This window comes from Sturnus vulgaris, chromosome 4 (assembly GCF_052056855.1).
Source record: "Sturnus vulgaris isolate bStuVul1 chromosome 4, bStuVul1.hap1, whole genome shotgun sequence".
Classification (NCBI taxonomy): domain Eukaryota; kingdom Metazoa; phylum Chordata; class Aves; order Passeriformes; family Sturnidae; genus Sturnus; species Sturnus vulgaris.
This window is the reverse complement of record NC_142246.1, coordinates 9,826,918-9,848,799: the sequence shown is the minus strand read 5'-3', so window position 1 is coordinate 9,848,799 and position 21,882 is coordinate 9,826,918. Positions and strand designations below refer to the sequence as shown.

Below are 21,882 nucleotides of genomic sequence, written 5' to 3'. Positions count from 1 at the left end.
GCCGGGGTCCCCTCGCTGGGCTGGGGGATCCTTGCGTATCTGCATCAATTGCCCACGGAAAGACAAACGGGAAGAGTGGGAAAAGGAAAAAAAACCCTTCGTTTCTAGCCGAAACAACTACCGTGCTTTTTTTCCCACTGGCAAAATCGATGAGCTGCCATTCACGCATGCAAGGGTAAATTTTGTAATGCCACGACTGTGTTTTTATTTTTAAATTGTAGTCTTTATTTGTAAAATAAAAACCATCGACGCACTCTAGGAAATATCTTTCCTTTGATACTACCTAGTAGTGACTATTGAAAAGGCAGGACTTTCAACTTTATGAAAAAGTTTATTTCCAAACTCGAGTTATAAAGCGTGTGAACTTAGAAACCAAAGGACGACAAAAGAGTTTGCAAATTTATATGTAGATAAATATAAAAAAAAATTTGAACCCCACTTCTTTACCCTAGGATAGCAGGTAAAGCCGTCCAACGAGATTTTGGGGGGGCGGGATTAGCACAAGAGACAGCTTGTCTTGTTCTGTAAATACATCACACGAGCCCTAGTCTGAGAATCAGTTAGCACAAAACATGTAAGAGAGATCTCGGGGTGTTTCTTCCGAAGGGGAAAAAAGCTGGAAAGTCACAGTTTAAAAACCAGATCTGAGGAAAAGTGTCTAAATTCTGATAATGTAAAAGATGGGGATAAGCTGCTCTGAGGGATATTAGAGGTGGAGAGTTTGAGCTAGAGAAGCGCAGAGCGGCCTTCGCCATTATCAATCTGTATGAAAAGTGACTCGGTTCACGGTAAAGCGACCGCCACGGCGCTTGGGACAGACTCGGGGACGCAGTCCCCAAGGACTGAGGCAGAGCATCGGCCCTCCTGTAACACCGGCACGGGGTAATTTGGAAGGGAGGCAGGCAGAGCACGTCCCCGTTTCTTTGGTGGCTCCGTGTTATCTCCTCCGTCCTGACCACAGAAAAAGCGCTGCAAGAGGGAGAGCGGGTTGGCAGCGCCCTTCCGAGCTTTAGTGACGTGTCGGCAGCCACGGACCCGCGTGGGGGGAGCCCGGGCGGCCCCTCCGTGGGCCGGGTGGCAGCTATGGCGAAGACCCACACGGTCTTCTTATGACCGGCACGGCGGGGTCATAAATAAAACCGGGACGGCCCCCGGCAAGGGAAGGTCGGGGGCCCGGGGAGAGGCTATACGTCCCCGTCCAGCAGGCTGAAGTGTTTGCCCGGCCCGGGGAGGCAGAGGTAGGGGATGGCGCTGCCCGGGCAGAGCAGGGGGAAAGGCAGCGGCAGCAAGCAGCGGCTGAGCAGGGGACTGTCCTTGTAGAGGGACGGGAAGGAGAGAGCTGAGGCAGCAGTGGGGGGCTGCGGCTCCCCGGAGGGCTCGGCCGGCCCCGGCCCCTGGCCCTCGGGCTCGGATGACATTTGTCTCTTGAGCTTGTTGCGGCGGTTCTGGAACCAGATCTTCACCTGGGTCTCGGTGAGGTGCAGCGCGGCGGCCAGCCCGGCCCTCTCGGAGCTGCTCAGATAGCGCTTCACATCGAAGGTGGACTCCAGCTGGAACACCTGGCTCTTGGAAAAGATGGTCCGCGTCTTCTTCCTGCCGCCCGCCGCCGATGATCTGCCATTCTCCGCGCTGGAACCCCCGGCCTCCCGCGGCGGCGGCTGCCGGGCACCGCGTAGCCCCTCCGTGGGGAGCGGGGACCCCGCACCGCCGCCCTCGGGGAGGAGGCCGTGGCTCGTCCCTTCTGCCCTGAGCCGGCGGGGCTCGCTGCCTGCAAGGGCAAAGCACAGCATCAGTCCCCGCCGCAGCCCGCGCCCCCGCCCCGCATGCACGCATGGCCCGGCGGAGCGCAGGGAGAGGGTGGGGGACAGGATGGGGAGGGGGCTGCCGAGGGCTGGCCACGGTCCCACACCCTCCAGAGGGGAGAAGAAGGGTGAGACGCTTCCATAAGGATCCGAGGAAATCCCTCTGCCATCTGTATGACAGGAAAGTGAGGGGCTCCTGGGCACGGGACAGATAGCCCCAGGAGGGGGGCACAACACCCTGGAAGCAGGTTGGTGCGTGTGCGGCATCTCCCGCGTCCGCCCGCAGAGCCTCCCCTCCTCCTGCGTGTGTGTCTGTGCCTGTGTCTGTGTGTGCGTGTCTGCGTCCTCCGGTCAGTCTGTGCGTGCGTGTCTGTGTCTGTATCTGCGTGTGCCTGTGACTGCGTTCGCGTGTGTCTGTATTTGTGTGTCCGCGTCCGTCTCCGTGTCTCTGTGGGCGCGGGCCCTGCCCGGCCCGGCCCGGCGGCGCTGGGGGTGCCCAGGTACCGCCAGGTACCGCCTGGGCCGGTCCGCGACCCGACGTGCGGGACAGCCTGAGGCGGCTGCTGGCTCCGTACCCGAATCGCTGGAGCCTTTACTGGGGTCTTGCTCCTCAGGCCCCTCTCCCTCCTCTTCCTCCTCCTCCTCTTCCTCCGGCAGCGCGCAGCGGGCTCTGCCCTGCTGCCTGGCCGGGCGGCGGGGGCCGGGCTGCAGGATGCTGTCGATGCTGAAGGCCGGCGGCGCGGCCGGGGCCGGAGGGGCTCGGCGGCCACCCCCGAGCTGAACCATGGCGCGGCGAGCCGAGCGTGTCCGGGCCGAGCGTGTCCGGGCCGGGCCGGGCCGAGCCGAGCCGAGCCGAGCCGAGCCGAGCCGAGCCGAGCCGAGCCGAGCCGCGGGACTGGCGGAGGAGGCTGGAGGGCGGTGGCGGCAGCCGGGGGCGGAGGAAAGGATGGGTCCGCGTAGGAGGAGGGGTCGCGGTGACGGAGGGAGGGGATGGAGCTAGAGGGAGCCAAAGGACTGAGGACGGGGGGAGCAGGGCAGGGGAGGGAAGGCTGCAGAGAGGAGAGGGAGGAGGAAAAGGAGCAGGGACTAGAGGGAAGCGGGGAGGAAGGGAGGGGCGGGGAACACGCCGAGGTGTCCCGAAAGGGTGACCTGGGCAGCCGCGGCAGGGCAGGGCTGGCTGCCCTCCTGCCTAGGCCCTTCACTGTAAGTGGGCGGAGAGAAGGCAGAGCCAGAGCCCACGACAAAGGCGAAGAGGAGGTGGGATGGCAGAACGGAGATCTTTGGATTGAAAGAGAAGAATGGACGGAGAAGACTGGAAATAAGATCAGGGGAATGAGGCGGAGTCCGGCGAGGAAAAGCAGGGATGGCAGTCAGAGAGGGAAGGAAAGAAGCAAAGGGGAAGCTGGGAGCTGCGAGCCCCTTCCCTGTGTTTGTACAGCACCTGGCACGACCCCAGGCAGTCTGCGGAGAATATTTGCTGCAGATTGTCCGTGCTGCTGTTCGGCAGTGGGGTAGACTGTGGAAGAGTAGTTCATATAGCCAGAGTCTCTTCCTGTGGTCCTTTCACCTGCAGATTCTCAGACTGAATATGCAAGGGGCGAAAGGGACCCTGTTTTCATCCCAAGTAGCTCCATGGTGTCAGGCCACCCCAAAATCCGCACATAACTTCCACACATTCCCCCCAGCACCTCACTATCCCCTCTACATCCCCGGCTCCCCCCGCGGATCAGCAGAACTCTTCTGTAGCTTTCAAATGAGAAAGTGCTGGCCAGCTGCGTGGGGTGTGTGAGCTCTCCAACGTGTGCCTTTGGGAGATGGGGAAGGTTCACCTGAGCTGTGGAACTTGGGGAAGGATCGGTGTGTTTCTGTGCTATCTTGAGAACTTTTGCTTCCCACACCTCCCAGCACTGCAGCGTTTTAAAATACGTCTGTACTACTCGAGGCAGGACGTCCAGCGATTTTAGAGCTGCCATCCGTTGCGCATCACCTCTCCCTCTCTGCGACTTCCAGCCGGCTTTTAATAGGGCTTTTAGTGCGCGTCTCGAGGTTTCCACCCCGAAAACTGCAGAGGAAAAGCGAGGACTCCTTGAAAAAGAGTTGACAATAGAAGTGCCGACAAACTTTAAAATGGTGTGATGCTTAAGATTCCATGAGCTAAAATCGGGGCTTCGTAAGGCTCTGGACTGCGTTAATCTTTAACGCACCGGTACTTGAGAGAGCGGGTTTCAGCTCTTTTTCACGATTTTTTTTTTTCACTTTATGAACGCACTCAAATTTTAATGCAAGCCTTCTGCTGGAGAGCTGCACATTTTCCACCAGACGAAAAAATAAATACACCCATCATCCATCAACACGATTATTGGTCAAATACCCGAACTTGTTGCATTCGTCTTGCAGTCTCCTATACGAACAGGGAGTTTTATCAGAGCAAAACATCCATTTAAGAAAGAGCGAGGGAAGGGCCAAGGGAAGGACCCAGATAAGAGAGTTACAAAATGCGAAGAAGCAGCTGAAAGTATAATTTAAGAAATTTGGTCTGAGACGTTAAAACTAGGAGTATGGGAGACTCGGACGCTAGGTAGGGTCGCTCTTTGCGCTCCTGTCTCGGCCTCCCTTCGTGCTGTCTCCGTGAGTGAGGCACGTCCCAGATATTTACATCTGTTCTTGCTGCAAACCATTTCCCTTCTAGTTCCAAAAAGAATGAAAAAAAATCCGTCCTTGGTGCAATGCCTTGAGTCAGTGTACTTTCCTAGAAGACATTTTCTTAGAAGAAAAAGTAAAAGTTGAAAAAGAGAAATAAGAAGTTAAGTGAAAAAGGGGACATAAGTTTTACCACCCAATCTTTTTTTCACTGCAGCTCCCTCCACTCCCCGAGCAGTCCAAGCCCAGCCCTGGGAGACGCGGTCCGGCAATACCCTACTGCGAAAGGTCTGTCATCCTTTCCCAGCCTCATTTGGCCATTTTTCAAAACCGGTTTTTCTGTTTTTGTTTTGGCTGGGTTTGGGGTTTTGGGGGGGTTTGTTTGGTGGGTTGGTTGGCTTTCTTTGGTTTGATTTGGTTTTGTTTGTTTTTCCCCGACAAACCTGGTGCAGACAGAGCACGCTACAGAGCTGGATGTCTTCAGCCCCTGGAACAAGTTGGAATCGATTCACTGGTCACAAGAGGATGCGGGGGGCCCGGAGGGTCCGGGATCCCCCTGCAGCGAGTTCTACCAGCCAGGTCCATACCAGGCTCCTCATGCCCTCTGCTCTTACCTTCCGGGGAAAATAAAGACCAACAGGCAGCGCGTGTCCTGCACAGCCCAAACAACCACCAGCGAAGAGTCCTCCTACGGAGGGAGCGGGGCTGCGGCGGGGGAAGGCAGCAGAACCCCTCGGGCCCACTGCAGACCCCCAGCAGCACAGTCTGAGCCCCCGCCCCGCACTTGACTCAGAGTCAATGTGGGGAACAGTGTCCGACCGGGCGGAGGAGCGAGAGTCCTTCCCAAAATTCAGGAGCTTTTTCCAGTGAATGGTTCCCGGGACACGTGGAGCAGACCCGGGAAGAGATCGATGTGGCAGCGGCCGTGGGCAGCGGCGAATTTGGCCGCAGCCTTCGCGTTCTGCGAGGATCAGAGCCAGCAAAGAGGATCTGGGGTCAGGGAGATCAGACAGTGGATCCCTCGCGGCTACCCAACCTCAGCACCGCGGTTCCCTCCCGGGCTCCGAAAAGCCTGTGGGTTATAAGCAACAGCTTTTCCTGCAATAGGCAGAGATTTTCCGACGCTGGTACTCTTTCAGCCCACGCTTCATTTGCATGTCATTTGTGAAGAACCTCGTTGTCTGGGACGTGTGAGGACACGGAGGCCGGTACCGCACAGCATCAGGGCAGGAAGAACCAACCTTTTCCTTTTAATAATATAATCCTATAGTAGAAGCTAACATCTTGCAGAGTGGAAACCTTTCACCTGGGAAAGCTTTTTACCAGAAATCACTCGTCATACATATCTATATTTCCATTTTAGCTCAGAGCACAAGAAGTCTCTTACTCTAAACCTGATGGAAATGAAATCTGATTAGATGGTACAGAAACGCCAAAGAGTCTGGTTTTACTTGTTTTACGGAATCGAGCTTGATTTATCCCCCGAGGTACTCGAGGGTAAAAGTCCCTCCCTGTATTTCACATCCCCTTGCAAGTTAGACCCTGGTGATTGCAGACACCTCTCAGCACTCTTTAAATCTTCTCCGATGCTCTCCCGGGACATAACCCTGGCGAGGGGGTCTTGAACAGAAGCGTTGTCCGAAAAGCTCATTAAAATCGCTAGGCGGGTTTGGGCACTTTGGTGCTGCTAGTCCCTGAATAAAACTGGTTTTAGCGGTTCAGCAATGGCTGGACATGAATTGCCGTTTGCTGCTGTGGTCTCCCATCTCCCCGACAGGGCCCTGCTGCCTCCCCCTGGAGCAGGCAGAGGTTCGGGACAGCGGAGACATCCCTTGCCTGCACCGGGCATCCCGGGGAGAGAGCAGAGAGGGAGGGCAGAGAAAACGGCGTCACTAGAGGGAAAGCAACTCTCCCCGGAGCTTCTCAGAAAGGCAGCTACAAGCGTGACACAGCCACAGGCTTTTCTGGGGAGCTGGGCACGCTCAGAGGACTGCTCCGGCCCGAGAGGTGTCCGGCAAGGGCAGATCGGGCCGTGATGTGCCCTGGGAGAGAGCATCCCTTTCTGAAGTTCTGTTGCTCTCTGAGGTCAATTCAGAATCTCTGCTAAATCGCCTTCCTCCAGACACTGTGCTTGATACCTGCAGAAAAATCTGGAAGGGAATTCCGAATAAAGCTAGTAATATCTAACTTTTTAGTAGAAGGGAAGGGAAGGGAAAGGAAAGGAAAGGAAAGGAAAGGAAAGGAAAGGAAAGGAAAGGAAAGGAAAGGAAAGGAAAGGAAAGGAAAGGAAAGGAAAGGAAAGGAAAGGAAAGGAAAGGAAAGGAAAGGAAAGGAAAGGAAAGGAAAGGAAAGGAAAGGAAAGGAAAGGAAAGGAAAGGAAAGGAAAGGAAAGGAAAGGAAAGGAAAGGAAAGGAAAGGAAAGGAAAGGAAAGGAAAGGAAAGGAAGGGAAAGGAAAGGAAAGGCTTTAAATTTTAGGTGCACATCTAAATTCTCATATCTTTTTGAATCTTTTTTTGAATAGACCTTCATGTATCTCACTACAGAGAAATTACATCGTAAGCAGAGTTGAGAAGCTCAGGATAGTTAAAGGAAGCATTAAGGCATCCACCATAAAGTTACATTCATCTGGAATAGGAAGGGAAATATAGGAATATTGCCTGGATCTAATTTGAGGCTGACAGCACTAAACCCTGAGAGTCCGCTGGAGTCTGGAGCGAGCCTCTCTCCGATCGATGGTGGGCGCGGGTCGCAATGGCAGGGGCACAGACAGACTATTCCAAGATAATGCAGTGGAAAAGAAAAAAAAAAAAAAAATCGATCCAAATATATTGTTGAACAGTGGAGCCAGCACGCACCTATGAGATTTATCAAGTATTGATTTGCATTAATATTTTAGACTCGTGCCTACGAAAAAAGTTATGGGCCCTCTTAAACTGGTGAGCAATGTACCATTTGCAAAGTAGCCATTTAACAAGGTGCTTTCCAGCATATCGATCATTTTCATTTAAAGTGTAATTAATAATGTCTTACTGCAGCTACACTAGGAATTTATTTCAAAAGGGCAGTTCAGACTCTATTTTGATTGTCGTTTGCTTAGCTAAAAGAAAAAAAACAAAAAACAAACAAACAAACAAAAAACCCCCCAAACTTTTCACTGATTATTTTATTAGCGTCCAATAAACACAAGCTGTCTTTGTGAGTAATCTGGCAAGGTTCTCCTTTGCCTCGCCTCTGGAGTGCCATCTAGCTAAGCTGTTGTAGCAACATTCATTAAATAAATGTCAACAGACAAGGATTTATGCTGCATAATAATATTACAGCTGTAGTATAACTGGATTTATTTTAAAGCTATTCTGAGGTTGCTTTGATCTATAAAGCAGCAACGTATGTCTCTATATGTCATAAACAGCCTTTGCAAAAGTACCTTGAGCTTTACAATCCATCAACATTTTTCTTGAAGCTTTCTATTTGCAGGAGCAGCAGAAAGCGTGTGACTCTTAACTTTTTTATTTGCTTAATAAAAAAAATACGCATAAGGAAGAAAACTGTGATGAATTTGCTGTCCTGATTTGAGGGATGGGCTTGGGTGTTCGGGTCTGGGGAATTTTACCTATTTTGAAATAGTCAGTGCACAAACCTCAGGGACTGGTGTCTAGTACAAGGTGTTTCTCTGCTTCCTGCAGAAATTTCTTGCCATCAGATACAGGGAAAGGTATCACTACAAAAGCTACGAGGTAAAGAAACCTGAGGTGTATATGTTCCTACTTTCAGCATATACTTTTAATAAGCCACTATAAACCATTTTCTGCATGTACAGAATAAGGCATAAGTAAGCACTTTTTCTTAGATGATTTCACGTCTTGCACCTTTTAATATTTTACCATGATCATAAGTTACAAATACAGTGTATGAAAAAAATCTGTTTATTGATATAATCAGCACATCTTTAAAAAACAAACATACTAATGTCAAAACACATTTTAAAAATCCGATTGATCATTTAGCCCTGCCAGTTCCTTAACTTCAAGGAAAGAATATTTAGTAGAATCAGAAGTATAATAATCTCATATGTTACTCCAAAGAAAAGGCATGTGGAGAGTGGCAGGCGTGTTAAATTTCTCGTTGGATTACAATCTACTCTGATATGACTGTAGTGAGTCAGGATTTTACTCCAGTAACACTGGGAGATCTGGGGAGCTGGATATGACGGGAAAAACGGTCTAGCCGCTCTCTTCCAGGGGCAGCCAGGCTTTGAACGGCATCAAAATCAAGTGCTTGCGCCCTGAGGAAGAAACATCGCCCCAAGTCACCTCCTCTGGCACGAAAAGGCTGAAGCCCAGCCCAGCCGCTTTCCCCGAGGCCGGCGAGTCCCGTCCGGGGCACCGACATCCCCAGCTTCACCTCCTCCCGGTCCTTATTACACCGCTCGGGGACCAGGCTTTAAAAGTTTTCATCTCAAATTCGAGTGTTTGTCGGATATGCCAAGAAAACGGCTGGTGAATATGTCTGGAGATTTCAGGGGGAGATCAGCAACAGTCGGGAAAAAAAAAAAAAAAAAAAAAAAAAAGAGAGAGAGAGAGAAGAAAATAAAAATAATAATAATAATAAAAAAAAACTTCAAAAGACAACAGCTTCCAGAAATGGGGCTTATGGAGAAACTAGTACCCCGGCAATTTACTACTTTTCTCAGGAACCTATAAATATATATATATGTGTACATATATATGCAATTCTCGAGTGGTTTTGAGGCTTCCAACGTCCTGACTTCAACTTTACAGGCTGGTGCTCAGAGCCATATTTCAGATCAAAGCAGAGGAAAAAAATAGGAAAAAAATAAAAGAAAAGAAAAAAGAATAAAAGAGAAAAAAGGAAAAAAAAAAAGGAAAGAAAAAAAAAAAAAAAGGAAAAGGAAAAAAAAGAGGAGGAAACCCCAAAATTGTGTCGAGGTTATAATCCACCCCTGACCCTTCTTTTCGGGTTTTGTATCAAAGCTGAAGCTCCACCGCAGCTCGCTGATCGATTTCATAACCAGAAAAAGTAAGATTGCTCCAATTATAATGAAAAGCGTAGGAAAGAGTAAGAATTAGATCGCCCTTCCTTCACAGGAGACAGGTCCGCATGCACATTCCCCAACAGATCCAGGACCTGGCCTTCCCTGCAGGGCTACCGGGTGCTCCGAGCTGGTTGGTTCAATTGCAGCTGATTATGCCCTAGAACGTACGATCAAAGCTTGACTTTCCACCAAGGCCGAGTTTTATAAGGTTATTTCCCCCTTAACATTAGGAAAAAGAAATCCAAACTTTTAGAAATAATGATAGTCCAGAAATTCATTTTAGGAGTGGGTAGGAGGGGGAAACAAAACAATTATTAAAGAAAAACAATAACTTGGCATGCATAATACTTCATATAATATCACGTTACAGGTTCGCTTGCATAACCAGCCATACAGCTCCCCAGTCTGTTCCCATCTGATTATTTTTCTTTCCTTTCTTTTTAATTGCCAGTGAATTATTAATCGATTACACAAACCGATCTCATAGGAGACGGACCAGTCGAGGTGCACTTTCCTCAACCTCTTCAGGAGACCAAAAGAAAAAAGTGGCAAAACCACTTGTAAAATACAGTATGTAGAATTACATATATACGTGTGTATATAAACCCGTGTATTTTAGCCGATAATTTGCCAGGGAAATAAAACGAAAACAAAGAAACCAAATCCTCACAGCTCGGATTTCAGCAGGGCGAATTCTTTCCACCAATTTGCCTTCAAGTTGTTTCAAATCAAAACTTCTGCATCGAGAAGGACCAGGGGGCACCAGCACATGCTTGGTTATCGGTAGTATGGAAATGAGAGTAACGACGGGAGGGGGATATGTACGGATTAAGTGGCTAAAACAAAGGGCCCTGGATAAGCTGCTGGAGGCCGGGATCAGCAGGGTCCCCCGCTCTGCACGGAAAGCTGCTGGGGCAGCGGGGAAACGTGAAGGTTTCCCCGGTAGGAGGGCTGGCCCGGGGCACCAGAGGTGCCGGGGAAGGTCTCTCGGTCGCGGCGGGGGCCCCGAGGCTCGGCCGCCCGTGGGGCGGGGGCGGCTCGGCCGGGAAGCGCCGGCTGGTCCGTACATTCGTGTCTCGCTCGGCAGCTCCGCGGTTGCAGGAGGAAAGGTCGGGGGAGTCTGTTCCCCCCGGAAAACTCCGCTCTGTGTCACCCCGGGGCCGGGGCGGCGGTGAGGGGTTTGCCGCTGCCACGGGGCTGGATTTTCTTTGGATGCGCGGCAGTGGGAGCCCCGCCAACCTGATCCCGGTGCATGGCTGGGGTATTTCAAGTCCTTTCGGCTCCCTCCGGCTGCCGCACGTCGCTCCGAGTTTACCCCAAGAGTTAGTTTATTGCACGTTTAAAAAAAAAAAAAAATCAAAAATCAAAAAGCAGAAAATCAAGAAACGTGTAAGTTGAAAATAAAAAGTCCGTGGAGGAAGGGGGGTGGAGCTGCAAGCCGAGGGAGGGGGCGAAGGGGCCGCGGTCCCGGCCGAGGTGGGCGCTCAGACGAGTCCTGTCATCTGCGACCGTAGGAAAGGGAGGGAGGCGGCGGGGAAGGTGCCCAGGGGGTAGCTGACGCCGCTGGAGAAGCCCACCAAGGGGGGTGACATGTGCGGCAGGGTGAAGCCCAAGGCGCTCGCCGGCGAGTTCTCGTGGTACAAAATAGGGACCCGCACTATCCTTTGGGCGGCGTGGGAGAGGTTGGCCGCTTCCAGGTCTGCGGCCAGCTGCCGCTTCCACTTGTTGCGGCGGTTCTGGAACCAGATCTTCACCTGGGTCTCGGTGAGGTGCAGCGAGGCGGCCAGCCCGGCCCGCTCGGAGCTGCTCAGGTAGCGCTTCACATCGAAGGTGGACTCCAGCTGGAACACCTGACTGCGGCTGAACACCGTGCGCGTCTTCTTCTTGCGGCCGGCGGCGCGTTGCTCCGGCTCGCCCGGCTCCTCGCCGCGCTCCTCCTCCTCGTCGCGGCCGCCCGGCCCCGGCCGCCCGCCCTCCGGGCCTCTGGCCACCGCCCGCCCGCCGCCACTCGCCCGCTCCGCCGGCTCCTCGGGCAGCTCGGGCGAGTCCCGGTCGCTGGCTGCAAAGAGAGGCAGAGGCTGCTGCAGGGATCCGGGGAACGGGGCACGGCACCGCCCGCTCACCGCGAGGGGAAACAAGCGCGGCTGCGGGGAGAGAGAGCAAGGCCGGGGAGCGAGGGGCCCGAGTAAAGGCTCCTGCCGCTTCTCTGCCTCCTGCGATAAACTCCCGAATATTCTCAGTGAATACACACACATGCACACATGCTTATATGGAAACACAAGCCCTGTATTTTATGTATGTAAATATACTGATCTATGGACATGCTCGTGGATCTGCGTATGTGTGCACACACATAAAGGCACTCCTGTGTATGTATATAACACATACTTAGGCTGTTTTCAAATCATAAAACGTACCCGTATATGTATACACACAGAAGTATGTATGTACTTTTTATGTATGTCTATACACACAGGAATACGTGTGACCTCTTATTTATATACACACGTCTGTATTTACAGAAGTATGCACCCATACATTCTTAGAAGAACATTTGTAAGTATATTGTGTCAGAGGGACAATCATAATACTGAGTCCGTGTGTATACAAAGAGAGGCAAAAAAGAAATAATTCACATTATTCTGGATTTCAAAAAGCTAATGGATGGGAACAACTATTCTGGTATTGGGACATATCTCCATGGAGTTTCCAACACCGTGCATTCCAATTGCAATTTTAAAGGGGAAAGATATTTCCTACTCTTTATAGAATAGAAGAAAACCAGGAATTAAAAAAAAAAAAAAAAAAAAAAAAAAAAAAAAAAAAAAAAGGAAAAAAGTGCAGTTGTTCGTGGAGTACTTTGCTGTTTCTATATGTACTTTTGAGAGAAATTAAAAATATTTAAAAACCCACTACTGTAAAAAGAAACTATTTGGATTACAAATCATGCCTCTTTTCCTTATTAAGCAATCTTTAGATTTCTGCAGGTTGGTATAGGGTCGCAGAGATCCGCCGAGGCACAATGTTTTTTCTATCAGTAGGTAAATAACCACTGATGGCAGCCCATTCACTCCATCATATGTTAATTTCTGCTCCGAACCCCAGCTTCTGCTCCAGCACCCTCTCCTTTGGGATCCCTGCAGCGAGAGGCCGCGCTGCGGGCAGAGGGCAGCGGGGCTGGCTCTGCAGGAAGCGGCTGCCGAGGCAGCTGGGACCAAGCCCAGCTGCTGCCCCGGCTTTCCAAACTCTCCACTGCACTGCTGGGGGCCGGTGGTCCCAGCTTTCCGGCTTGATGGGGAGTCAAAAAAAAAAAAAAAAAAAAAAGAATAAAACTAGACCTGCCTATTAAATTATAAAAAAATAAAAAATAAAAGGAGAGAGAAAATAGAGGGGAAAAAAAGAGATGGGGGAGGGGGGGAAAGGGAAAGCAAAAAAAAAATTTCCCCAAGCAAGCCAAGAATCCCTGTTTACACTTTGGGCGGCGGGGCGGAGGCTCCAGGTGCCTGACACATAGGGAGCATTTCCGGAGATTTGCCCCGAGCGGCCGAAAACGGGGAGGCAGGGCGGGGGCTGCGGGGCCACTCCGTGCATCCCAATCCGGCCTGCTCCGGGGCGCCGCGGCGGGACCTGGACCCCCTGGAACACCCCCAGCCCCAGCCAGGCCCGGCGGTGAGGGGTGCGGAGGGAAAGGCGACTTACTGTCGGGGCTGGCGCAGCCCAGGAAGGCGGCGTGCGCCCGGCGGTACCAGCCGACGGCGGCGTCGCGGAGGGGGCAGCCCGGGGCGCCGATGCGCAGCGGGGAGCGCGGCCCGCAGCGCGGAACCCCGCGCCCGCCGCCCGCCGCCGCCGCCCGCCGCGCCCCGCCGCCCGCCGTGCCCTCGGTGCCCAGCAGGTCCTCGATGAAGAAGGACGAGACGCGGGCGGAGGTGGAGCCGGCGTTTTCCGTGGCTTCGTCCGGCATCGTCGGAGAGAACTGCGGGAGGGGGTCCCGGCTCCGCCGGCGGCTGGCTCCTCGGCTCCCCGCTGCCCCGCGGCCGCCTCTCGCCTCTGCCTAGCCCCGTGGATGCTCTCCTGGTATAAAAGCGTTTTTTTCCGGAGTAATCATTTCAGATCGCGGTTTGCCATCATTTCCTGCAAGCTAGGAGGGGAGGGGGGAGGGGGAGGAGAAGAAGGGAACGGGGAAGGAAAAAAAAAAAAAGGCAGCCCGACAACCCATCGGAGGCGCCAGATTCTGCGCGAAAACGCTAATAACGAAATAAAAATGTCATGCGAGTTAAACGGCGGGCAGGAGCGGGGGATCCTGCGGTGGGCGGAGCGCCGCGCCGAATGGGATCTGCGCGGGGAAAGCGGCGGGCGCCGGGCGCTGCCGGGTGTGTGTGTGTGTGTGTGTGTGTGTGTGTGTGTGTGTGTGTATCTGTGTGTCCGTGTGTGTCTGTGTGTCCGTGTGTGTGCGCGCCGCCCCGGGGCCGCCGTTCACGAGCTCCTTATTTAGGTCAATTAGGGAGCAAATCCCGGCGCGGGGGGGCGGCGGCGGCGGCCCCGGCACACGGGCCGCAGCCGGGGGGGCTTGGCCGCTCCACGTCCAGGGCCTTCCATTGGCTGCAGCCGGCTCAGCGGGCAGCCCCGGCAGCCAATCGGCGCCGCGGACATAGCGCTTATATTAATATCATTAATATCATTAATAATAATCACCCCCCCGCTCACCCCCCGCCGAGCGCTTTCATGTGGCGGCGGCGGCGATGGACGGAGGAGATGCGCCCTCCGCCGCCCGGAGAGCTGGCTCCGGCCCCGAGGGCTATCGGCGGAGCGGTGAGGTTGTCTTCAGCCCGGAGCCTCCTGGTTGAGGCGTTTTGGGAGAGTGGCGGAGGGGCGACTGCTCCCGTGGGTGTCCTGCCGGTGGAGGGGAGGGTGCCTGCTAGGGAAAGGGAGAGGAATCTCCTCTAAGGGGTCTCCCGAAGTCCGTTCTGTTTACCTTAAATACGTGTATATACCTATACAAACATATTGTATAGATGTACATACGGTGTCTGTGTAGTTTATTTAGAAAGGCACACAGCCCCGCTCATCGGAGAAGGGGCTGTCCGGACTCCCCGTCTCCCGCCGCCCAGGCGGTGAGACAGAGGCGATGCGCTGCCGCCTCCAGGACCCGGCCCCTGGTTCCTGGCGTTGTCCCTCTTCAGCCCAACTTTTTAATCATTATCTTAATGTAATACCACTTCATGGGAAGCTCTAAAGTCATCCTCCCTTTTTCCGAGTCGTGCCCCCTTTTTCCGAGCCTCCGGAGCCAGCCGTGGGACGTGGACCCCAGCAAACCCACAAAAGTCCCCCTCTCTACTGGGCGCCGGAGCAGGAAGGTTACCCTCTGCCTTTTCCCTCGGGACCAGGCGAGCCAGGTTTGTAGAGGGGCAACTCGGTCCAGAGTGCGCGTCGGAGACCCGTGGAGGTTGGGGTGAGTACAGAGATATCCCTGTGATGCTCATCTGCTGGTCAAGCCTCTCCTCCTCCATCCGGAGGATCCCTCCCTGTTCCCCTTTGCGGTACTCCTGGACAAGTTCCCCTTCCCCAAGCCCCGCCTCCCCTCCCGCTGTGGAGCGGGGACACCGCTTGCTGCCCAGCGGGAGTGTCCGGCGGGCCCGGGGACAGCGGGAATCGAGCCGGCCTCCCCGCCATGGAGCGGTCCCGCTCCCTTTCCCGGAGTGGCAGTGGGGACCTTTGAGGTCAGGGCCTATTTTTGAAAGAACACTTAAAAAAAAAAAAAAAAAAAAAAAAAAATTCCATTTCCAACGGCTCCAAAAAGATGCAAAGAGCCGGAGCTCTGAAATAGTCTTTCTAAAAGTGAGAATATATACGGCGGCACACTCGGCTTTCTTTCTTACTTGGGTAGAGACTGAGGGCAGTCTAGTGAATTGTAAACCGGGCGACAGAGCATTTGTCACTTGTTGCATAGAAGTGACGTTAACAAATACGACGTTTATGCTCTGCATATTTTGCTTGCTCCTGCATAGGAAATATAAGTTTGGCCGATAGTTCTTATGCATTCATAAACGGTCAGCTCTATTTGACTGCCAGACTCAGAAAATATATGAGTTTTCCAGAATAAAGAGAAAAACGTGGCCCGTGATTGCTTCTATCCATCACATATACAATCTGCATATCTATAAAAGACATGTTTGTGCCCCATACCTATACTTTATAAAGTATCCATCCCTACAGTGTGATCATGCAACTTATGTAATATTTTCTGCTTTCCACTTATAAATAGATTAATAAAATCACCACGATTAAATTTGCTTCTGCTTCCCCCACCCCCATATTTCTTCAATATAACGTGTAACTGTTTGGTGTGCAATAATGCTGAAATGTGCTTGAGAAACGTATACTCAGATGTATTCCTGAAACACAAAATCAGGATGAGCATTATTCTATACCTGCAAATACAAACTTGTACATGCATGTGCGTGTTTACTGGGGATTTTTTAAAGCTCGTAATTATGTTTACACACTTTTTGCATTGCTATAGTGACATTATTAACATTTCAGTCTTCCTATACTTAGTGCTTAATATAATGAGAATAAAAAAAGGCGTGTGTCTCCTGCAACCATCCATCAGGGTAGGAAGCAGAAAAAGCACCCAGTGACGGCATTTTCTTAATTTAACGTTAGAAAGACATCCTTGGCCGCTGCTCTTCCGCCTTTCGGAGCCACCTGCCCGGAGGCAGCGCGGGCGGAGGGGTCCCCTTGTGCCGAGGGCTCTGCCATCCCCCGGGCTCCCCGCACCGGGCAGGGGCCGTGCCGCAGCTCCCGGGCCGTCTCACTGGGGTTCAGCGTCACCGCGGCGAAGAGAAACATCTCCTTCCCCTACTGCCTTCTCTTCCACGGCCGTCTCTTGGCGGCAAGGTAAATCTCTAAATTTTGCGGGTGGGAGAATAGAGAGATCTTCCCTGGGCCGGTTCTGATGCCTACCGTGGGTCAGGAGGGAGAAAAAACCACGTGCTTTCTACAGAGTTGACTTTGAGACCGCGTTTTGAGTAGAGGTAGTGGGGCCTCTTATCTTTTCCATCCTTGGCTCTGTTTCTTTCCCAGGTACGTTTTTCTCCGAGGCGTCCGGCTCCAGTGCAGCTCCGCGAGGTGCGGGACGGCCGCGGGCTGTGGCCCCGGCCCCGCTGCCGGGATCTCTTCTCCTGAACAGTCCTGGCTTCCAGTTCGTGCCCACCACTGGCCTGGGATGCCACGGCATGGCGTGGGATGCCCGTGGGATAACCCCCCGTCATCACCTCCGACGGCTCCTGAGCCTCTCTCAGGGTTTGCTCGGCAGCGACTGGCACGCAGAGGGCAGACAGAAGTGAGGATTTGGGACCGGGTTCCTTGGGGAATCAGCAGACGGAGGGCTATATTTGGGGCCGAAAACGCGTGTGTGAGTGTGACAAGAGTGTCCAGTTGAGTCACGGTGCTGGCGGGCCAGCCACTCCCGCGGCTGCCCGGCCGCCTCCCGCACGGAGCGGAGCGGCTTCCTGCAATGTGAATGCAATTATCCCGCTGGTGTTTGATGTCTCCCCTCGCTCTCCCTTCACTGCCTCGATGTGTCGTAAAATAGAAGCGAAATGAAAGGCAGGCTTTATCCCTCGCACCCCTAACCTCTGCTCCTCTTTGCTTTAAAGGGCCGCGATTTTCGGAGCCCGGATCTTTGCGGGGGACTGCTGACCCCCAGCGCTGCGGACAGAGGTGGCTTTGGGCAGGGCCATCATGCTCCCTTCTCTGCGTCAAAAAAAGCGGTGCTGAACAGATCGCTCACTTCTTGACACCTTCCTAAGAGATCAGACGGCATCGCTGGGGGTAAGGGAATTCTTGGCCAGTATCTGCATCTGGTTGATGTTTATATATATACATATATAATATATTAGACGTATTTATAATTTATACACATAAACCCGCGTATATATATGTGTGTGTGTGCTTAAAAATAGCGTTTCAGTCATGTTCTTTTCAAGTGTTTAGGTATAAAAATAAAACAAATAAAGGCTGCATTGGCATTTTCAGTCGTGAGCCACCAAAACGCAAAAACAGTTCCTAGAAAGCAGTGTTGCTTTTTCGTGTCCAAAACTCTTTCAGAGGAACAGAGGTGGTGAGATGGTTAGGATTCCTACTTAGAAGCAATAATAAAACAAGAAAACAAACAAACAACTCCCATAAAATAAAGATTAACCAGAAGATGACTGCACTCCCTGTAAGCCCCTGTGTAACACCTTCCTCTCCTGCTCCTTTTTTGGGGAGGCGGGGGCCCGCTCACCTTCCCGGAGAGCCGCCCAAACTTTTCTGCGCGGGCATCTCTCGTCCCTGTAGAGTTTGCCAGGTCCCTGCTCGGGCTCTGCTTTCCCGAAAAAGTGTCGGGTGCGGAGCAGGACCCAGGGGTGGTGGGTTATTCCCCGCTGAGGCTCGCAGGGACAAGCAGAGGGGACTTTTCAGAGGGGTGTCCCTATCAGCCCCCACGCCTGGATGGAGGTCCCATGCGCATCTCACGGGGATAACCTTTTTTGGGCGGGAACATGAAAAGGACCAAGTGAGAAACTTTTTCTTGCAGGTAGAAAACCCTAAAGTCCCTCAAATGTGAGTTAAATAGCACTTGAGTGCAGCAACACTTTGAGGATTCCTTTCTGAATTTGCAGTAACATTTAACGGGTCCTTGAAGATGGGGAAACAGAGCAAATTATTTTTCTTTCTGGTGTATTATCTTTATAAACCCAGCCCAGCTGAATTCTTCACCATCAGTGATACTGGAAGAGAACTTTTCCCCTTTCAAGGACGCTGCACAACCCATGCTGCGTCCCATGAATGTGTTCATTATTCACAGATAGTCACTAAGTGCTTTGGATGGAAACTTCCAGCCTGTGGCATGTCCTGACTGTCCGCGATGCCTATTTATTGCTCGTTAGAGATGCCATACAACTCGCAGCATGAATAGCATCGCTTAAGAGCTGGCTTCTTGCTAAGTGAGGGCTCTTTTAACCCATGATAAATTATCGAACTAGAGAATGTCCTTCGGTACCTGAATATATTAACTAAAGAAAGAGTTCGAGAATGGTTTTGGGGAATATTTATTCCCTTGTGTTAAAATTCAAGGGCCCTTTAAAAAATATTTAATTGTTTGACTGGAGATGAGGAGAGAGGGAGAAAATAAAACATCAGCAAATTATATGAGATTTTAAAATAAAAAAAGTAGTCCCTGCAGAAAATGAGATAACAATTATATTACAATCCAGTTTTAAAGTGGCATTTCTAGAAAGGTCTTTGGCATGGATTTCCTTATACTTTTTTTTTTTTTAAATGTACAGTGAGAAAATGCATGGTTTTATTGGTACTGGTTAGGGTCAGCCACAGGAGAATTATGGAGGTCATGTGAAATAGGTGCCAATAAAGCTTTTATTATTGTTATACAGACAAAAGAGCATTATGGAAAGAGATCCTTACCAGACCTAACCATGGATATTTTGTTCTGTTAACAATCACGTTGGAAAATACAGAGACACTGTAAAAAAAAAAAAAAAAAAAAAAGCCCTGACTTTTCAAAGCTTTTCAGAACATTAACCTATTATCAAGTGAGATTTTTTGAATTATTTCCCCCAGAAAATTAAAGGTTTCCTGAAAGGAAGCACAGCACACAACTCATTATTTTACCTAAATCAAAAGAGCTAGGGAACTAAAAAATACGTTTTGCACTGTTACAAGAGAATATAACTCTCAATTTTGAAATAACATTTAACATCTGATTTTTGTGCAATGCAGCATAAGAAAATAATCAAATTAATTTTTTAAGAACAAGGTAGTCTTTAGTTTGTATGTATCCACTGTTTGAGTCAGAAGATTTTCTGCCAGAACTTGAAGCTGAGGATTCTGAAGTAAAATTAAAATGCTATTCCTCTTCCTTTATCCAGTCTTGAATTATTTTAGCAGAGCACTAAACTTTGTCAAGGACTGTAAATGAAAGTCCACATGTGTTGATAGATTAGATTCTCAGATCAAACTTCAAAAACTGTTGGAGCTTAGTGAATTTCGTAAAAACTCATACCTTCTTAAATCTGATTGACTCAGGAGTTTTAGATTAATTCCAGGACAGAGCCAATTTCAATCAAAGAAAGTATTAAGAACTTACAGTACAAAACGTCTTTTGTGCTTTTACAGTTGTGTAAAAGGAAAACTGAAGCATGGATAAAAGTTAGCCCCCAAATATTAGTAACATTGGAGTAAATATCATACTAGCTTTTCTACTTTGATAGTAAAATATTTAAACCAGTGTATATACTATTAAGATATTCTAATGTTCAAGAAAACTTGTGAAAATTACATGAAACTTTGTGATATTAAAAAATCACCTATATTTATGATTTATATTAATAAGATGTAAGTGTGCTCTGCATAGATAGAAAACAGAAAACATCTCCTTTCCACTGACTTTTGAGTCGTTCATCACATAGAAGGACAACTATTCAACCTTTAAAACTGCCATTAGATCAAGGAAAGTGTTTTCCCTTGTCATGTGAAAAATTATGCATCTTTAAATCATATCTGAGTAAAGCATACATATTGCCCCTCCAAACAAAAACTCTTTTACCAATGATATATATGCAAATGTAAAGCCATAAGTTTTTGAGTAAGTCCAGAAATAATCTTTATAGAAATCCATGAGCAGTTAGAGTTCATGTGAGTCATTAAAATCTGGGGATGAATGTAATTTTCAAATGGTTCTGTAATAGATTATAAATGGTTTTGCAATGCTCCAGCATGTGTGGAGATATATATCTGGAGATATATACAGTTACATACATATGAATATATTTATTACGGTATACAAAAATTACATTTTCATACATCATGAAAATAGTGTTGAAATGCTTTTAGAAAGGATTGAACCTAGTCAAAATTAATATTTTAATGAAGTCAGATCCTAATGTAAATCCATGGAAACCCCAAATGCATTCACTTTCTTGTTCTGAATTATTTTGTTATCAATTCTGATTAGTCCTAGAAAACCCTGAAGCAGTAGGAAGGCTGGGTCAAGCATGGAGTGAACTCGGTGGTAAAGCTCTGTTTGTGCTATCTTCCCCAGGATCTCAGTGGAGCTCAGCAGGAAACCCAACCACATCAGCTCCTTCTCATAAGATTCCCCTTTGACTTCCCAAACTCCTTGAGTTGTGTTAGGACGGCGCGAGCCAGTTCCCACAGTAATTCATTATGAAACCTGAGCACCTCAGCTCACATTCTGCCCTTGCCAGGACATGAGAAGTCAACCCAGAAATTTACACAAGCCTCTGGCTATGAATAATAAAATCTACACTGCAGTTAACTGAAATTGGAGCAATAAGTGGCCTTGCTGCAGGAAAATTTCCATATTAGGCTTTGTAAATGCATGTCTTGCCCAGAGGAAGCTAAAGTTCTATTTAAATGAAGACAGTAGTGGAGAAGTGGGTGAGGAGAGCTGAAGGTGCTGCTTAGTTGTCTGCTTTGCTGAGTGGGAAGAGGTGCCAATGTCCTTTTTATGTCCTCTCATACAAAATTCTTCCCCCACATCTGCTGTAGAGGACTAATCAAAATAAGTGGAGACTTCTATGTTTAACCTTTTAATTCTGTGTTCTTCTTAAATATAGAGTGTATCTAGCCAACATTTTCCACATGTTTAGGGGTGACCATCACACAGGAAAAGTCAGGTGAATCGCTTTGTGTGTTGCCTTCCAGCTTCTCTCTTGGGGAGGATTTCTGGGCGCTCCATGACAGCACAAGCCAAGGTGCAGAGGCATGAAGGGCAGCTCTGCAGAGAAGATGCAGTCAGCTGAATTTCATGAGGGGAAGGACTCAGCTGGAGGTGGGACTGCTCTCTTTAGCCAGCACACTGTGATGTTGTAGCCTCCCTCTCCACTCCAAGTCACAGATGGCTTGGTCTTGCCTCGTCCTGCTCAAATGCTCCATACGGCTTGGCTTTCTTGTCTGGGTGTGCATGGGCAGGTTAAAAAGGATCATGGCACAGGCTTGGGCACATGTTTTTTCACAGTCTTCACTGTAAACTTACTCCCTAGAGGTTTTTGGCCTATCAGTCCCCTTTCAGTCCATGTCAGTGCATTTAGAGGATAATAAAGTCCATGGACTACTTCTGGTGGATATCAGACCTTGTTTTGGCAGGCACGAAACAAGACATGTCATACCATATAGGGTGGAGCCAGCAGGGGTCCAACCTGCAGCCCCCAAACCCCTGTTGTGCATCTGGGAAGGGACCACAGTTTCCTTAGTGGGAAGAAGAGGTGCCCTTTCATCACCCGTTGTGTGCAGTTGTGGTAGTTTGTGTAGGGGACAAGTACTTTGCAAAGGAGAGTACTCCTTGCCTACACTTCTTCCTCTCC

At 50.1% G+C, this 21,882-nt stretch overlaps 2 protein-coding genes across 2 annotated transcripts; both read right to left on the bottom strand.

Moving 5' to 3' along the window:
• Positions 1 to 303: 303 nt before the first annotated feature.
• On the bottom strand, positions 304 to 2,588 carry LOC106865260 (uncharacterized). Its single transcript, XM_088164430.1, has 2 exons — positions 2,378 to 2,588; positions 304 to 1,768 (listed from the first exon to the last, which is right to left on the bottom strand). Exons 1-2 carry the CDS (start codon positions 2,586 to 2,588, stop codon positions 1,185 to 1,187), a joined length of 795 nt encoding a protein of 264 aa, XP_088020556.1. The 3' UTR covers positions 304 to 1,184.
• Positions 2,589 to 10,980: 8,392 nt separating this feature from the next.
• LOC106865259 (homeobox protein HMX1) lies at positions 10,981 to 13,522 on the bottom strand. The gene is made up of 2 exons (XM_014895184.2): positions 13,196 to 13,522; positions 10,981 to 11,555 (listed from the first exon to the last, which is right to left on the bottom strand). The coding sequence occupies exons 1-2, from the start codon at positions 13,455 to 13,457 to the stop codon at positions 10,981 to 10,983; spliced, it is 837 nt and encodes a 278-aa protein (XP_014750670.1). The 5' UTR covers positions 13,458 to 13,522.
• Positions 13,523 to 21,882: the final 8,360 nt, after the last annotated feature.

Coding starts and splice junctions, on each gene's coding strand:
- LOC106865260 (XM_088164430.1), bottom strand. CDS start 2,588: ATGGTTCAGCTCGGGGGTGGCCGCCGAGCCCCTCCGGCCCCGGCCGCG. Junction 1,769..2,377: donor TAAAGGCTCCAGCGATTCGG/GTACGGAGCCAG, acceptor TTGCCCTTGCAG/GCAGCGAGCCCCGCCGGCTC.
- LOC106865259 (XM_014895184.2), bottom strand. CDS start 13,457: ATGCCGGACGAAGCCACGGAAAACGCCGGCTCCACCTCCGCCCGCGTC. Junction 11,556..13,195: donor GGGCTGCGCCAGCCCCGACA/GTAAGTCGCCTT, acceptor CTCTCTTTGCAG/CCAGCGACCGGGACTCGCCC.